We start from the raw sequence: 10,977 nt of genomic DNA, 5'->3' as shown, positions 1-10,977 counted from the left end.
GTTCTCACGGTTCAGGGAGCCAACGCTGACTGAGTTTAAGCCAGCGACCCAGTGTAATAATAGAAGTCTAGTATATGAGGCTTCCTAGCGTCTAACTATACTAGCTGGACTCTAATAACCCGTGCAACAGTCTCCGTCGACGTTTCTGAACAAAAATATTTGCGCTTTCTGATTGTTGCATTTACGTGACTCAGAATCAGCATGCTACCTCGTGTCTGGAAACTGTAACCAGCTTTATCATTAAAGATTACCAGAAACAAAATGGTAACCATAAGTAGAAGTTAAAAGATAAAAGTATGTAGAATTTATTTCGTTACTGAGAATCTTAATTTGCTTGAAGATTAGTGATTGTGACACAAAGAAGACATGGAATACTGTCATGTAGAATTGAACATTAATCTTCTTCAAACTGACTCTGATTACGTAAAGTTGCAACCACAACTGGAGAGTGAATTAGAAACGTTTTCCGGAACTGTTCCCGCGCTACGTAGCACATATACATATCAGTGCTTGAAAAGTAATTTATTTACCGGATTATATGATAGTATAACTCGCACAAGTAATACACGTTAACGCAACGTATTTGTAATAAAACACGTGGAGGTAACACGTGGTCATATAACGCGAGACCACCTCCCCGCTATAAAAAGCCTCACGTATCTACATAGTATTATAACTATTTATAAAATTTATAATTTGTTTATTTTGTTCCTCCGATTGTGCCACCCGGTCCCGTAGACACCAGGCCTGGTTGCACCGAGAGGAATGCGCAACATTCTAGTGGTTTCTATTTATATGCGAAGATTATTAAGAATATTCTGTAAATTCGTAACGTTGAAAGCAAACTTCAATCGTTGGCACATTTAGCAACGGAGCAAGCATTACGTTCGCACAAATTGTAAAGAAAAATCTTTTAATTGTCAATAGCGTAAACATGCGACAGCGCAGATGTACATGCATGTTAGCCAGACGTCTCGTGTCGTTGCCGGGTCGAATCACATTTTCACGTCTTTTCGTACTATCGAGGTTCGCGCCAAATTCTTTCCTTCGTCGCCTATTGTTACTCGTTCAGAGAATCTTGGAAATAGCCAGATTCTATTTTAAATCGGGGTGGACTTAATATTGAAATAGACATAGTCTTTACGCGTTGAACCGAATCGAAATTGAACCTTAAACTCTTACTGATTTTTGTGACGCTTCAAGGTGCATCAAAGAAAACTGTGAAATGTTTCAGTTGCCACTTACCGTCGCATCTCAAACCTTGCCTAAAGAATCCATACAACATGGAACCGCAGTGGTCGCAGAAGGTCGGGGACATGAATGTGTGGAGTCGGAACCTGTGAGGCACATCTACCTTGAAACGCTCCCTCAAGTACTGCCATTGAACAAGTATTGAAATAATTAACTTTGTGTGGAATCGGATATTCCATGGGTTTCAGAAAAATTATCATCCGTGATAGAAATCTTTTGTTGGGTAAGTGTCATCAAAATTGTGACTTTCTTTTTTAACTAACTTTCTCAATTTCAGATTCTGATCAGTGAAAATTCTAATGCGATTCGTACGAGGTCTACGTACCTCACACTACATGAGACCCACTGCGTATTTTGAGGCCCTAATCTCTACCTACAAGTAGTTACTCCAACGATCATAAATTAGATGAACACAACCACGAAACATCAGAAATAGTCTTGTCCACAATGGAATCACTAAACCGCGTCATCCGATCAGGTTTTTAGAATTCTCGTGAAAAGAGTACAAGCGACAAAGAAGAGTTTATCCTATAAATCATGCGACATTTACTGTGGAACGTTCGATGAAATTTTGTATGGACCGGCGGATAAAACTAGCAGGACCTCTTGAAGGTTGCAGACGCGGACACTTACTATCGTATTCTCGGATTCCCTGCCGCTCTCCGGACACTTGGTTAGCAATTTATCGTGGCATTTCTTGTGCACCGCGGTTTGGCAGGCTAAAACACAAGATGGAATATATTAATAGAGGCGCAGTGTATAGACAGTGTAGTCTTATAGATCGAAAAAGTGATGCACGATTTAATATTTACCTTGGCACTGGTATCCCTGTTTCCCGAAACCCCTGCGACAGAAAGAAAGCACACGTTTCAGATCAATCAACGGACCGAAAGGGAATCTGGCCGAGGAATAACCGATACTTTGAGTAATGCACCGTACAATGAAAAACTATTTTTAGATGTCTACGCGTATCAAGGAGGCAACTGTGCGTTCCAGTCGCTCTTTTCTTTTATGATAAATCGAGATGCCTCGCTTATTTACCAGCGTACTGAACGTTCTCGATAAACGTGCATATTCTATACGCAACGTGTTTCTTTTTAAATCGTTGCCTCGCCATTCAAAGACCGCGGTCTTTCTTCTATTCTTTGCATTAGAGATATTTACCAGAGAAAATCCTTGCAGAGAACGCAGAAAGTTGGTTGTCTGAAGAATTTGGCGACCAGTCTATGTCCACGAACAATGTGCACCTTGTTGTGTTTCACCGCACCCCTTCTTCTGGTGATGGCTCCTCCGACGTTATTTTCATACGGTAATGCCGACGCAGCAGCCACGTCCCGCCGAGGAACCCTCGTTTTGTACACGTATGTTTTCCCTGTGGACGTCGTTGGCGGTAAATCGTCCGGATTCAGTATTGGAATTCGTGTTCTGCAACATCCAATAAAATATGTGCATCTTTTTTTATTAAACAGTGCATTTTGGTTCAACTTTTCACTTGCATTATTGTTTCAGGTTTGAGGAAAAAAGGTGAAGAGTATTCCAAATAGACTTGAGCACTGGTATTGTTTTTATAGAAATGTCAAATGTAATCATTTATGAAGTTTATGTTGAAATTGACACATAGTGAATCAAACTTAAATTAACTATACCAGAGGTGAGGCTATACAATGTATGACACTCTATAGTTTACTAGTTCTCGTTGACATTCAGTTAAATCTCTTAATATTAATTTCAGTTCCCAAATATTAAAACATCTTTAATGAAACAATATTACGTACCGACTCACCTGTAAGTATATCCTTCCGCTCCGAGCCGGGTCTGAGGACTTCTATGATCCACGGAAGACCTCCTAGAACCGGAACCGGAACTGGAACCACCGCCAGCGTTGCGTCTCTTCGCATGGGAGCCACCGGTGAACATCATTTTCCAAGAATTCACTTCGTTACTTTTCTTATCAAAGCTCTTTTCTGTTCAGCCTCATTGGATCGTCAGTTCCAATTAAATTAACAATAGTAAAATATAAAAGTTCTTAGCGTGACAAGTATTTCGTGCTATCTTTCCAATATTCCGTTGGTTTCAACGATCCTTGCCGCGTAATGCCAAAAGAATTTTCGTTCGTCAACCAGCAGCATCCTCGTTCGGACAGGCCTTGAACGAGGCATCGGTCACTTCCGCTCGAAACGAATTCAACGAGTCTGATTTTGGGAAGCGAGGATCATCCTGCATGACCGATTAAAATCGTTAAGATGAACATTAACAACAATTATTGAAAGAATTCTTTATAAATACTCGTAGAAAACTGAGCAATTAAATTTATGTTGTAGATATTTTCCGACTGCCTTCCTCCTGGCTTCAGCGCCTTTTTGAAAAATTAAAGGAATGACTAATACACCGAGGGTGTGTTATATAGACCTGCGGCTCGAGGGAGACATCGGATGGACCTTTCTTCCTCTTCTTTTTCGCTTGTCTTTTTAATTCACTCTTCATCTGTGTTGACGAAACGTACGGACACGATTCATTATTTCAGCAAGGACGTCTTGTGACCAAAAGTAGCACTAAGAGATGTTCAAACGTCAGCTACGCGGGTTTAACTGGTCGCACATACGCTCGAACGGTACACCAAGATGATTTCGCGAAATTTCTGAACAACCGAACCGTCTGATCGTTTTATCGCGTTAAATGAAAATCCATGAAGCGTTAGACAAATGTTGACGGACACAGGAACTGGATTTTGACGCCTAAAACGTTGTAGGTTTGCACGAAACTCTCGAATCTATAAATATCAGCCTGTTGAATGCCGCCCGCCATCGTGCACCTAGCGACACCCGCGGGAAATATTCTAGAACGCGTTGTCGAGCGCGTTTTCCAGCCTGGAAAAGTTCTTCCAATTTTCTGAATGAACACTGTCGTTTTCCTTTATCGAGAAGGTTACTTACTTTGATGTCCATCAGCCCTATCTAATATAATATAAGAAAAAGAATTGTATATATATTTAAGCAAATACATGCACTGTTCCATCTTGCTGTATCATCTTAAGCATTTGGTTGCACTAAAAATCTATAGTTATATAGCTGTATTGATAGCATAATAGTTGTATTCCATTGGGAAAGGTCGATGAGAATATGTCAATGTATTTTTTAAATTGAACGCTGTTTTATTTGTCTGTACATGATAGTTATTTCAAGGACAAACTCAATGACCTGTAACCCTGAGCCCAAGGTCAAAAAAGCTTTCTAATTTTTAATGATAAAGAAACTTAAACTTTTTATACCATTTCTTGTTACCCAATATGCATATGACTTCATAAATCTGAATTCTGTAAAAAATATTTGCATGAAAGTTTAACTGCAACAAAATTACTTGAGCGATAAAGATAGGTGAAACATTCTGCATATCTTGGTTTAGAAGTAACAACGTCAAATGTTCAATAAGTATCTTATTATATTAAATATAAAGTATCTTTTTTATTGTTTAGATTATTCTAAAACAAGAGATTTTCTGAATAGCTCTACTAATGTGTAACAGTTTTAAAATGTATATGTTTCCATTGTCAAGATGGGAACCACAATTTTTAGTACATCTCTAAATTAGGATCCTTCTTTGAAGGTGTCTTTTTTGTAGATTCCATCGGTGAAATGAAAACACAGACTTTTTTAGGTAGCTTTGTCTCTTTTTTATGCAAACATTTATACTTTTTGTCTTTTTTTTTTAATGATTTTTTCTTTTTGTTCTTATAATTAACGATGTGTACAGTGAATTTGTTTCTGTAATATAGCAAATACAGAGAAATGTAGGTATTTATTGGTGATCGTATCATAGATAGAGTTAAGTAATATTCTTTTATTCTTTTTTTTCCGTTACTGTGTCTGTGTATGTGTGTATCACGTTAAGGACTCGTCATTTCGTCCCTTTTCGTCCGCTCGTTCGCGAGCTCAGTGTGATAAATATTGCTAAGCGAAATAAAAAAAGCCGCCTCGAACACAGCCTTTTTATGTCGCAGACGCAGAAGACACGACGAGGAAACGGGCCGTTCCTCTTTACCGCTCTATGTACAACTAAAATGAAATACAAACAGTTGGATCGATCGTACAGTCGCGTGACATTTTGTGCTTACGAGAATCGTTTTAAATAACGCATTGCAAACAAAGACTCGCAACGAAACCGTTTCCTCGTCGGTGAACACGTGTGCATTGAGCTGTTTCACTTTCGCCCACGGCAGAACTACACGTTAAATAATGAAACTAATAGTAACGTCTTACAAAGTACAGTATTTATATACATATAAATACATATATACATATATCTAATGCGTATATATATGTACATATATGTATATATATAATATATTTATATATGTATATATAGCCGACGAGAAATAGAATTCTAAATCGATACGAACATTGCTACCGTAAAACTTCCAAGTGATTGCTTACAAAGAGGCTGACTTTTGAAAACTAAAACACTGCCCTGTTATCGTTCTTCCTTTCTTACGTTATTTCGTAGCCTTCCGTTTATACTACATATCCATGATTTTATGATTCTAATATTACATTATCAAAACTCTTCCCTTAGTCGTTCCATAACTCAACACATTCTCTAAAAACACTGTTCGAAATCCATGTAAAAGAAGAATATCAATTAGGAATGATTACAAAAGACTTCATGTAATTGCAAAATCAGAAGAAATCCGTTAACCGTACGAGAGCTACGATTTCATTGTTTGTCTGCCTGCAAACATCGATGCCATGGGTTCGAGGTCTAAAACTTCCTATGAGGAAGGCACAAATCATAGTCGTTTTATTGCATACGTGTACTACATAGGGCCTCGTTATTTGGAAAAAACTTTCTTGACTCTCTTCACGTGTTAGCAATCGCATTGCATAAGTTCGAATGACAAAAAGTAAGAACGATGGTCTCGCAGGGATGATTGATCGATTGTCAGTGGTCGGTAGCTAGCTTTTTAGGCTGATGTTTCTGTGCACGCTTTAGTCGTTGCTGCAGCAAAATGTGCAGTTGTTCGATTTGCTTGGGCGCCGCTTGAACGATGAAAATTCTAATGTCGCCATGGACGTCCATCGCCGTTAATCTCAACGATTTCGGAGCAGCTCGTTCCGCGGTCATTCCTGGCCATACTTTCGTGTTCAAGATTAATCTTTGCGTGCCCGCGGTACGTCCTACCAAGCGGGACTCCTCGTCGCGATCATTCAGTCGCAATGTACCCCTGCCTCTCTCTTGCCAGCCACCACTAGCCTAAATACAAAATACAACTATTTGTTACGGCAACGCCTATCGACAGATTTATTATTAGAAGTATTTTCCATATAGGTAACTACCTTGTCAAATGCAAATAGTTTACAATTGATTTGGAGGACATTTGTTTCTCCTTCTTCACCGGTTAACAGAGTCACTTGACTATATTTCCTTTTATTTGCACGACTCGCTTCCTCTAGTTCCTGGGCTGCTTCCGTTAGCGTCAGACCGGGGCGGGTGGTTGTACGGCAAACTGCAGAAGCGTTCGAGAAGAGAAGCTCCGTAGAACCATTTTCATTTGTGCTTTCTTCCTTTGGTTCCTCGCTCTCCGATTTCTCGGAACTTTCCGCATCGTCCGCAACCACGACTCGCTCCTTCAAGTTCTGACCAAATACGAAGCTTGGTTCAGAATCGCAGGACGATACTGTGCTATTTACAGTATTATTTTCACTATCCTTTGTGCTTGCACCCAGTGGTAAAAATGTTGGTTTTGCTTCCTCTGTTGGTTTCTCCTCGGTCTTAGTTTCCTTTGTTTCTTTAGTCTCCTTCGTACTTTGGTTCGCAGTCTCATTCTTCTCTTCTAAAAAACTGTCTGTAACTTTTACGAATGGATTCTGAAACTTTGCAGGTTGTAAGACTATTTTGTTAGCGGTCTGATTATTTTGGGTCACTGCACCCAACTGAGAGGGCCTCAGTATAGATGACTTTGTCATATTAGGCGAAGAATTAGAAAATTCGCTGCTTCCAAATGGGTTGAACGACTTTGAACAACTTTTCATACGTGCAGCACCTATGTATAAAATTTTGCATTCCATTAGTACTTCTATAAACGCTAAAAACAATTTCAACAAGAGTATGTAATAGATATACCTTGTACTTTGTTAGAACTCGATGAAGATTCCTGAACATTACTCTCTGCAGCTGCATTTTCCATTTCTTCTAAAAGAATTTACATACATGAAATATCATTCATTAACTGCAATCATGATAAAACATGGTACAAGTTTTTCACACTAATTCAGTCGATACTTGAAGCTTATGGATCATTACTTATATGTTCAATAATACTTATTATTTAAAGTGCTGAGAATCAGTCAATTAATATTGTGAAGACAACCATGAAAAATACACTTTGAATGCAATAAATGCTGCAGGAAGTTACAGTAGGATTAATTGTTTATCATAAAAAACAACGTTGTATTTACCACTGGCAGAATTTTCAGGCGAATCCCCCGGTGAATCCCCTGGAGAATCCTGTGGAGGAAATACCTTTAAAACATACGATGGCCTATTTGTTTCTTCTTTGTTTTCTGCATAAAATACAAAACAAACAGTTGTATTATTTGGTCAATCTGTCGAAACACTTGCACAAGCTAGCATTACGAGAAGTGGGTAACAAAAAAAAACCATATTTATACGGAAAATACACAAACGGTGTAGCAATAATTCTCTAGGCGTCTTTAATCAGTAATTTACATGATTATGCGCAATTTATCGATAATTTACTTAAGAAAGAATCACAAAACGCACCCTTGCAGTCCGCCATTTTTTACGTGGAAGTGCTTCGGTGCTGTCATCTAGTTGTATCGTTTAGCAACGAGAAAAAAATGTCCACGAACACATACATAAATACATTCATACATCAAAGATCATACAAACGCTAATGCGTTCCTCTTTTTAAATATAATAAATTACAAATATGGCATTTCATTTCATTTATCGGTATAATATTTGTCGAAATAAAACTATGCCTGATGCGACGCGAGATCGTTACCGATTCGCGCAGTGCAAATGAGCTCAGAAAGCTCTCCCACCATACTTGCATTGCCCCTTCCATGACTTTACCGTTCATGTACACGGTGAAAAAGTATATGAAGAGAAAATTGAAAATTTTATTCAGCAATGCAGAACAACTGCAGAAAAGCAATCAATTAAATTAGATATTGGCTGTAGGGCATTCCCACTTATGTAGACTTTGTTTTCCTCATCTGTAATTCAAGTTTGTACTTCGTCCATATATTACTAAATATAAGGATATGTTTACTTAATGTAAGTTTATGGAAAAGAAGTAATGTGGGAGGAAATACTAAATAAACGATCACTGAATATATGCATTCAGTTATGATTGTCATAAGGGCACATGCGTGTTACCCTTAGTTACAGAGCGCCCTAAACCAATTAGAGTTGACATGCGCAAAACGAACGACACTCATTATTCAACGATAACGTTCTCTTATGACTTCAATTTATGATAATTATATAGAAATAAATTATGTACTGCGGCAGACTTCTTAACAATAATTTGTATTTGTTTTTTGTTTAATATCTTATTTGATTATGATAATGAATCTGGATGTGTTTCTGCAAAGTTACTTGAAAATCATCGAAACACTCCTTGTCAGAGGTGTTTCTAGAGCTTATGGGGCCCCAAGCAAAAGTGCATGTAATGAAAACATGTAATTGTATTAAAAAATTTGTGTACTTGCTACCTTTGAATCGCAATTCTGAATCTGTTTAATTTTTTAATCGTTATCACTTTTCTCGCAATAATGACAACATTATTAACAGAGTATACTCAGAACGTAATCTTATAAGATAAACTTAAAATATCGAATGTGTTTATAAAAATTAGAGGTATCAATAAACGTAAATATTTACAGTTTATACTTAGATTATTAAAATAAATATAAAATGATACGTGACTGTAAAACGGTTTATATTCGTATCTTCTTTTATCGTGAATTTGAGTTCTTTATTTTTCAGCTACAAGTTACAGAGATGTTGTAAGCTTCATTTTTTCGTACGTTATCACGTTCACCAGAAAAACATGTAACGATTACGAACTTAATTTATCGAAGATCCGTATACGTTGAAAATTATTGGCAGTCATGGACGTATCAAGAGAAGGATAGGAGTGGGAGAGACATAACCGATTATACTTTCAGTAGATTATACAGCAACTCTGTAGTCTTACAACACCGCCAGAAGACGGACGTAGAAATTATAACTCTATAATTAAAAAATTGCTGAATTCTTATTATTGAAACACAATGTCTCTTGATGAAGTAAGGATTTTATCATCAATTAATACTGTATATATTAGTTTTTTAATACTTTTCATTTATCTTCATTTAACTTTATTAGAAAGAAGAACATTTTTATTAAACAGTAGAAGAACACAGTGTTTTTATTTTTGTACTTTTTCAGAAATTTAATAAAGCTGCAGAAGAAGTGAAGGAACTGAGTTCTCAACCTTCGGATGCAGATTTACTTGAACTTTATTCGTTGTTTAAACAAGCATCCGTTGGAGACTGTAATACATGTAAGTATTATAATTTCAAACCTCCTCATTATTTAGAAATAGTGTGCTTTCTTAGCAACGATGTAAAAACAACTATAGCAGAAAAACTTTTTTATGTTTTTTGCTGACCTTTAGCATTTGCCTTTTTCAAATGTATGAATAGTCATTATGCATTTTAAATCATCATTTACAATTCTGATTAGTGCTACCAAACCATGCAAACATTTCAGTTAATACTCTGTACCTTGTACTGTATTTATTGCTACCCATTTTTTGGAGTTTTATGATAATGATTTATAACAAAGATTATAATTTTCTTTAGCAAGGCCAGGCATGCTAGACTTCAAAGGCAAAGCCAAGTGGGATGCTTGGGATCGTATAAAGGGCATGGATCAAAATACTGCTAAAGAAAAGTACATTCAGAAGGTGGAACAGTTGGTATCTACTATTGGAAAGAAGTAACTTCTTGAAGAATATTAAACACCGTGTAAAACTTATAAAGTTCTGTAACTTCTATACTCTTACCAATGCAGGTGTATTTTTTATTGATTTTTTATGGCAGGGTGCAATAGTTAGAAAACGTTTTGAATACTTTATATAGAGTTATTTAAGTTAAACGTATTTCCAATAATTTGATAATTTAAGAAAAATATTTTTGAAAGGGACCACGGATGTAGTCTCATTTTGACAATACGGTTATAAAACTTTTTTCAATGGCCATAGGAATTGATGACTCAAATCGATAAATTAATTCGAGATTTTGTTATCGTGGTAGCTGAATTTATTTTGCTATCACTGATTCGTTATTTACATCGCCGATACCGAGCCAGCGTTTTACACACCAACATGTGACTGTTACGTACATAATCTTCAGATTACATCAATGTATTCTTTAATACTTCCTCGAGGCGCATAATATTAAAAGTATTCAGAAAAGAGGAACAATTTTTTTAAGAAAAGTTTTACACTTTTGTGTAACTTGTTTATATAATCACAAACATTCAGATGAACATACGGATTGTAACTTCATCAAGCTTTCTGAATAAAACGGATGAAATAAATAAACTTTGATACAACTAAAAGTTTGTTGCTAAAAGATATCCCATCTTAGCATAATGCCTAGATTGAAAGAGAAATATCCATGAAAACATGTGGTGTATGGAATCAACAAAAAGTTA

At 36.7% G+C, this 10,977-nt stretch overlaps 2 protein-coding genes and 2 long non-coding RNA genes across 9 annotated transcripts; 2 read left to right on the top strand and 2 right to left on the bottom strand.

The window, feature by feature from the left end:
- The first annotated feature begins 59 nt into the window (after positions 1-59).
- On the top strand, positions 60-3,289 carry LOC143266000 (uncharacterized). 2 transcript variants are annotated; one of them, XR_013040895.1, is made up of 6 exons: positions 60-264; positions 1,235-1,389; positions 1,529-1,924; positions 2,434-2,697; positions 2,761-2,902; positions 2,984-3,289. It is a non-coding gene; the product is annotated as an uncharacterized LOC143266000 (long non-coding RNA). The 2 variants fall into 2 exon arrangements; XR_013040894.1 differs by lacking the exons at positions 60-264; positions 1,235-1,389 and having other exon boundaries at positions 1,878-2,236; positions 2,434-2,641.
- Positions 3,290-3,331: 42 nt separating this feature from the next.
- LOC143266001 (uncharacterized) lies at positions 3,332-3,801 on the bottom strand. The gene is made up of 2 exons (XR_013040896.1): positions 3,661-3,801; positions 3,332-3,468 (listed from the first exon to the last, which is right to left on the bottom strand). It is a non-coding gene; the product is annotated as an uncharacterized LOC143266001 (long non-coding RNA).
- Positions 3,802-4,379: 578 nt separating this feature from the next.
- Positions 4,380-8,333, bottom strand: RanBP3 (ran-binding protein 3). 2 transcript variants are annotated; one of them, XM_012280241.2, is made up of 5 exons: positions 8,029-8,333; positions 7,704-7,808; positions 7,369-7,434; positions 6,582-7,288; positions 4,380-6,498 (listed from the first exon to the last, which is right to left on the bottom strand). In XM_012280241.2, exons 1-5 carry the CDS (start codon positions 8,042-8,044, stop codon positions 6,187-6,189), a joined length of 1,206 nt encoding a protein of 401 aa, XP_012135631.1. In that variant the 5' UTR covers positions 8,045-8,333; the 3' UTR covers positions 4,380-6,186. The 2 variants fall into 2 exon arrangements, with proteins under 2 accessions (XP_012135631.1, XP_003701242.1); XM_003701194.3 differs by having other exon boundaries at positions 7,369-7,437; positions 8,029-8,331.
- A 434-nt stretch (positions 8,334-8,767) lies between these two features.
- Acbp1 (Acyl-CoA binding protein 1) lies at positions 8,768-10,881 on the top strand. Of its 4 annotated transcripts, none has more exons than XM_076541096.1 (4): positions 8,768-8,941; positions 9,262-9,590; positions 9,706-9,820; positions 10,122-10,881. In XM_076541096.1, the coding sequence occupies exons 2-4, from the start codon at positions 9,549-9,551 to the stop codon at positions 10,259-10,261; spliced, it is 297 nt and encodes a 98-aa protein (XP_076397211.1). In that variant the 5' UTR covers positions 8,768-8,941; positions 9,262-9,548; the 3' UTR covers positions 10,262-10,881. The 4 variants fall into 4 exon arrangements, with proteins under 4 accessions (XP_076397211.1, XP_076397210.1, XP_076397209.1 ...); XM_076541095.1 differs by having other exon boundaries at positions 8,768-9,132; XM_076541094.1 differs by having other exon boundaries at positions 8,768-9,144.
- The last annotated feature ends 96 nt before the right edge of the window (positions 10,882-10,977 follow it).

Source organism: Megachile rotundata, chromosome 16, assembly GCF_050947335.1.
Source record: "Megachile rotundata isolate GNS110a chromosome 16, iyMegRotu1, whole genome shotgun sequence".
Classification (NCBI taxonomy): domain Eukaryota; kingdom Metazoa; phylum Arthropoda; class Insecta; order Hymenoptera; family Megachilidae; genus Megachile; species Megachile rotundata.
Note: the sequence above shows the minus strand (reverse complement) of the source record. Positions and strands in the feature narration are given on the sequence as shown.

Excerpts from the sequence above, each read along its gene's own strand:
- RanBP3 (XM_003701194.3), bottom strand. Across the intron at positions 7,289-7,368 it reads GAGTTCTAACAAAGTACAAG|GTGCTGCACGTATGAAAAGT; the intron begins GTATATCTATTA and ends TTTTATACATAG. Across the intron at positions 6,499-6,581 it reads AACTATTTGCATTTGACAAG|GCTAGTGGTGGCTGGCAAGA; the intron begins GTAGTTACCTAT and ends TTTTGTATTTAG.
- Acbp1 (XM_076541096.1), top strand. The coding sequence starts at position 9,549 with ATGTCTCTTGATGAAGTAAGGATTTTATCATCAATTAATACT. Across the intron at positions 9,591-9,705 it reads TTTTATCATCAATTAATACT|AAATTTAATAAAGCTGCAGA; the intron begins GTATATATTAGT and ends GTACTTTTTCAG. Across the intron at positions 9,821-10,121 it reads CGTTGGAGACTGTAATACAT|CAAGGCCAGGCATGCTAGAC; the intron begins GTAAGTATTATA and ends AATTTTCTTTAG.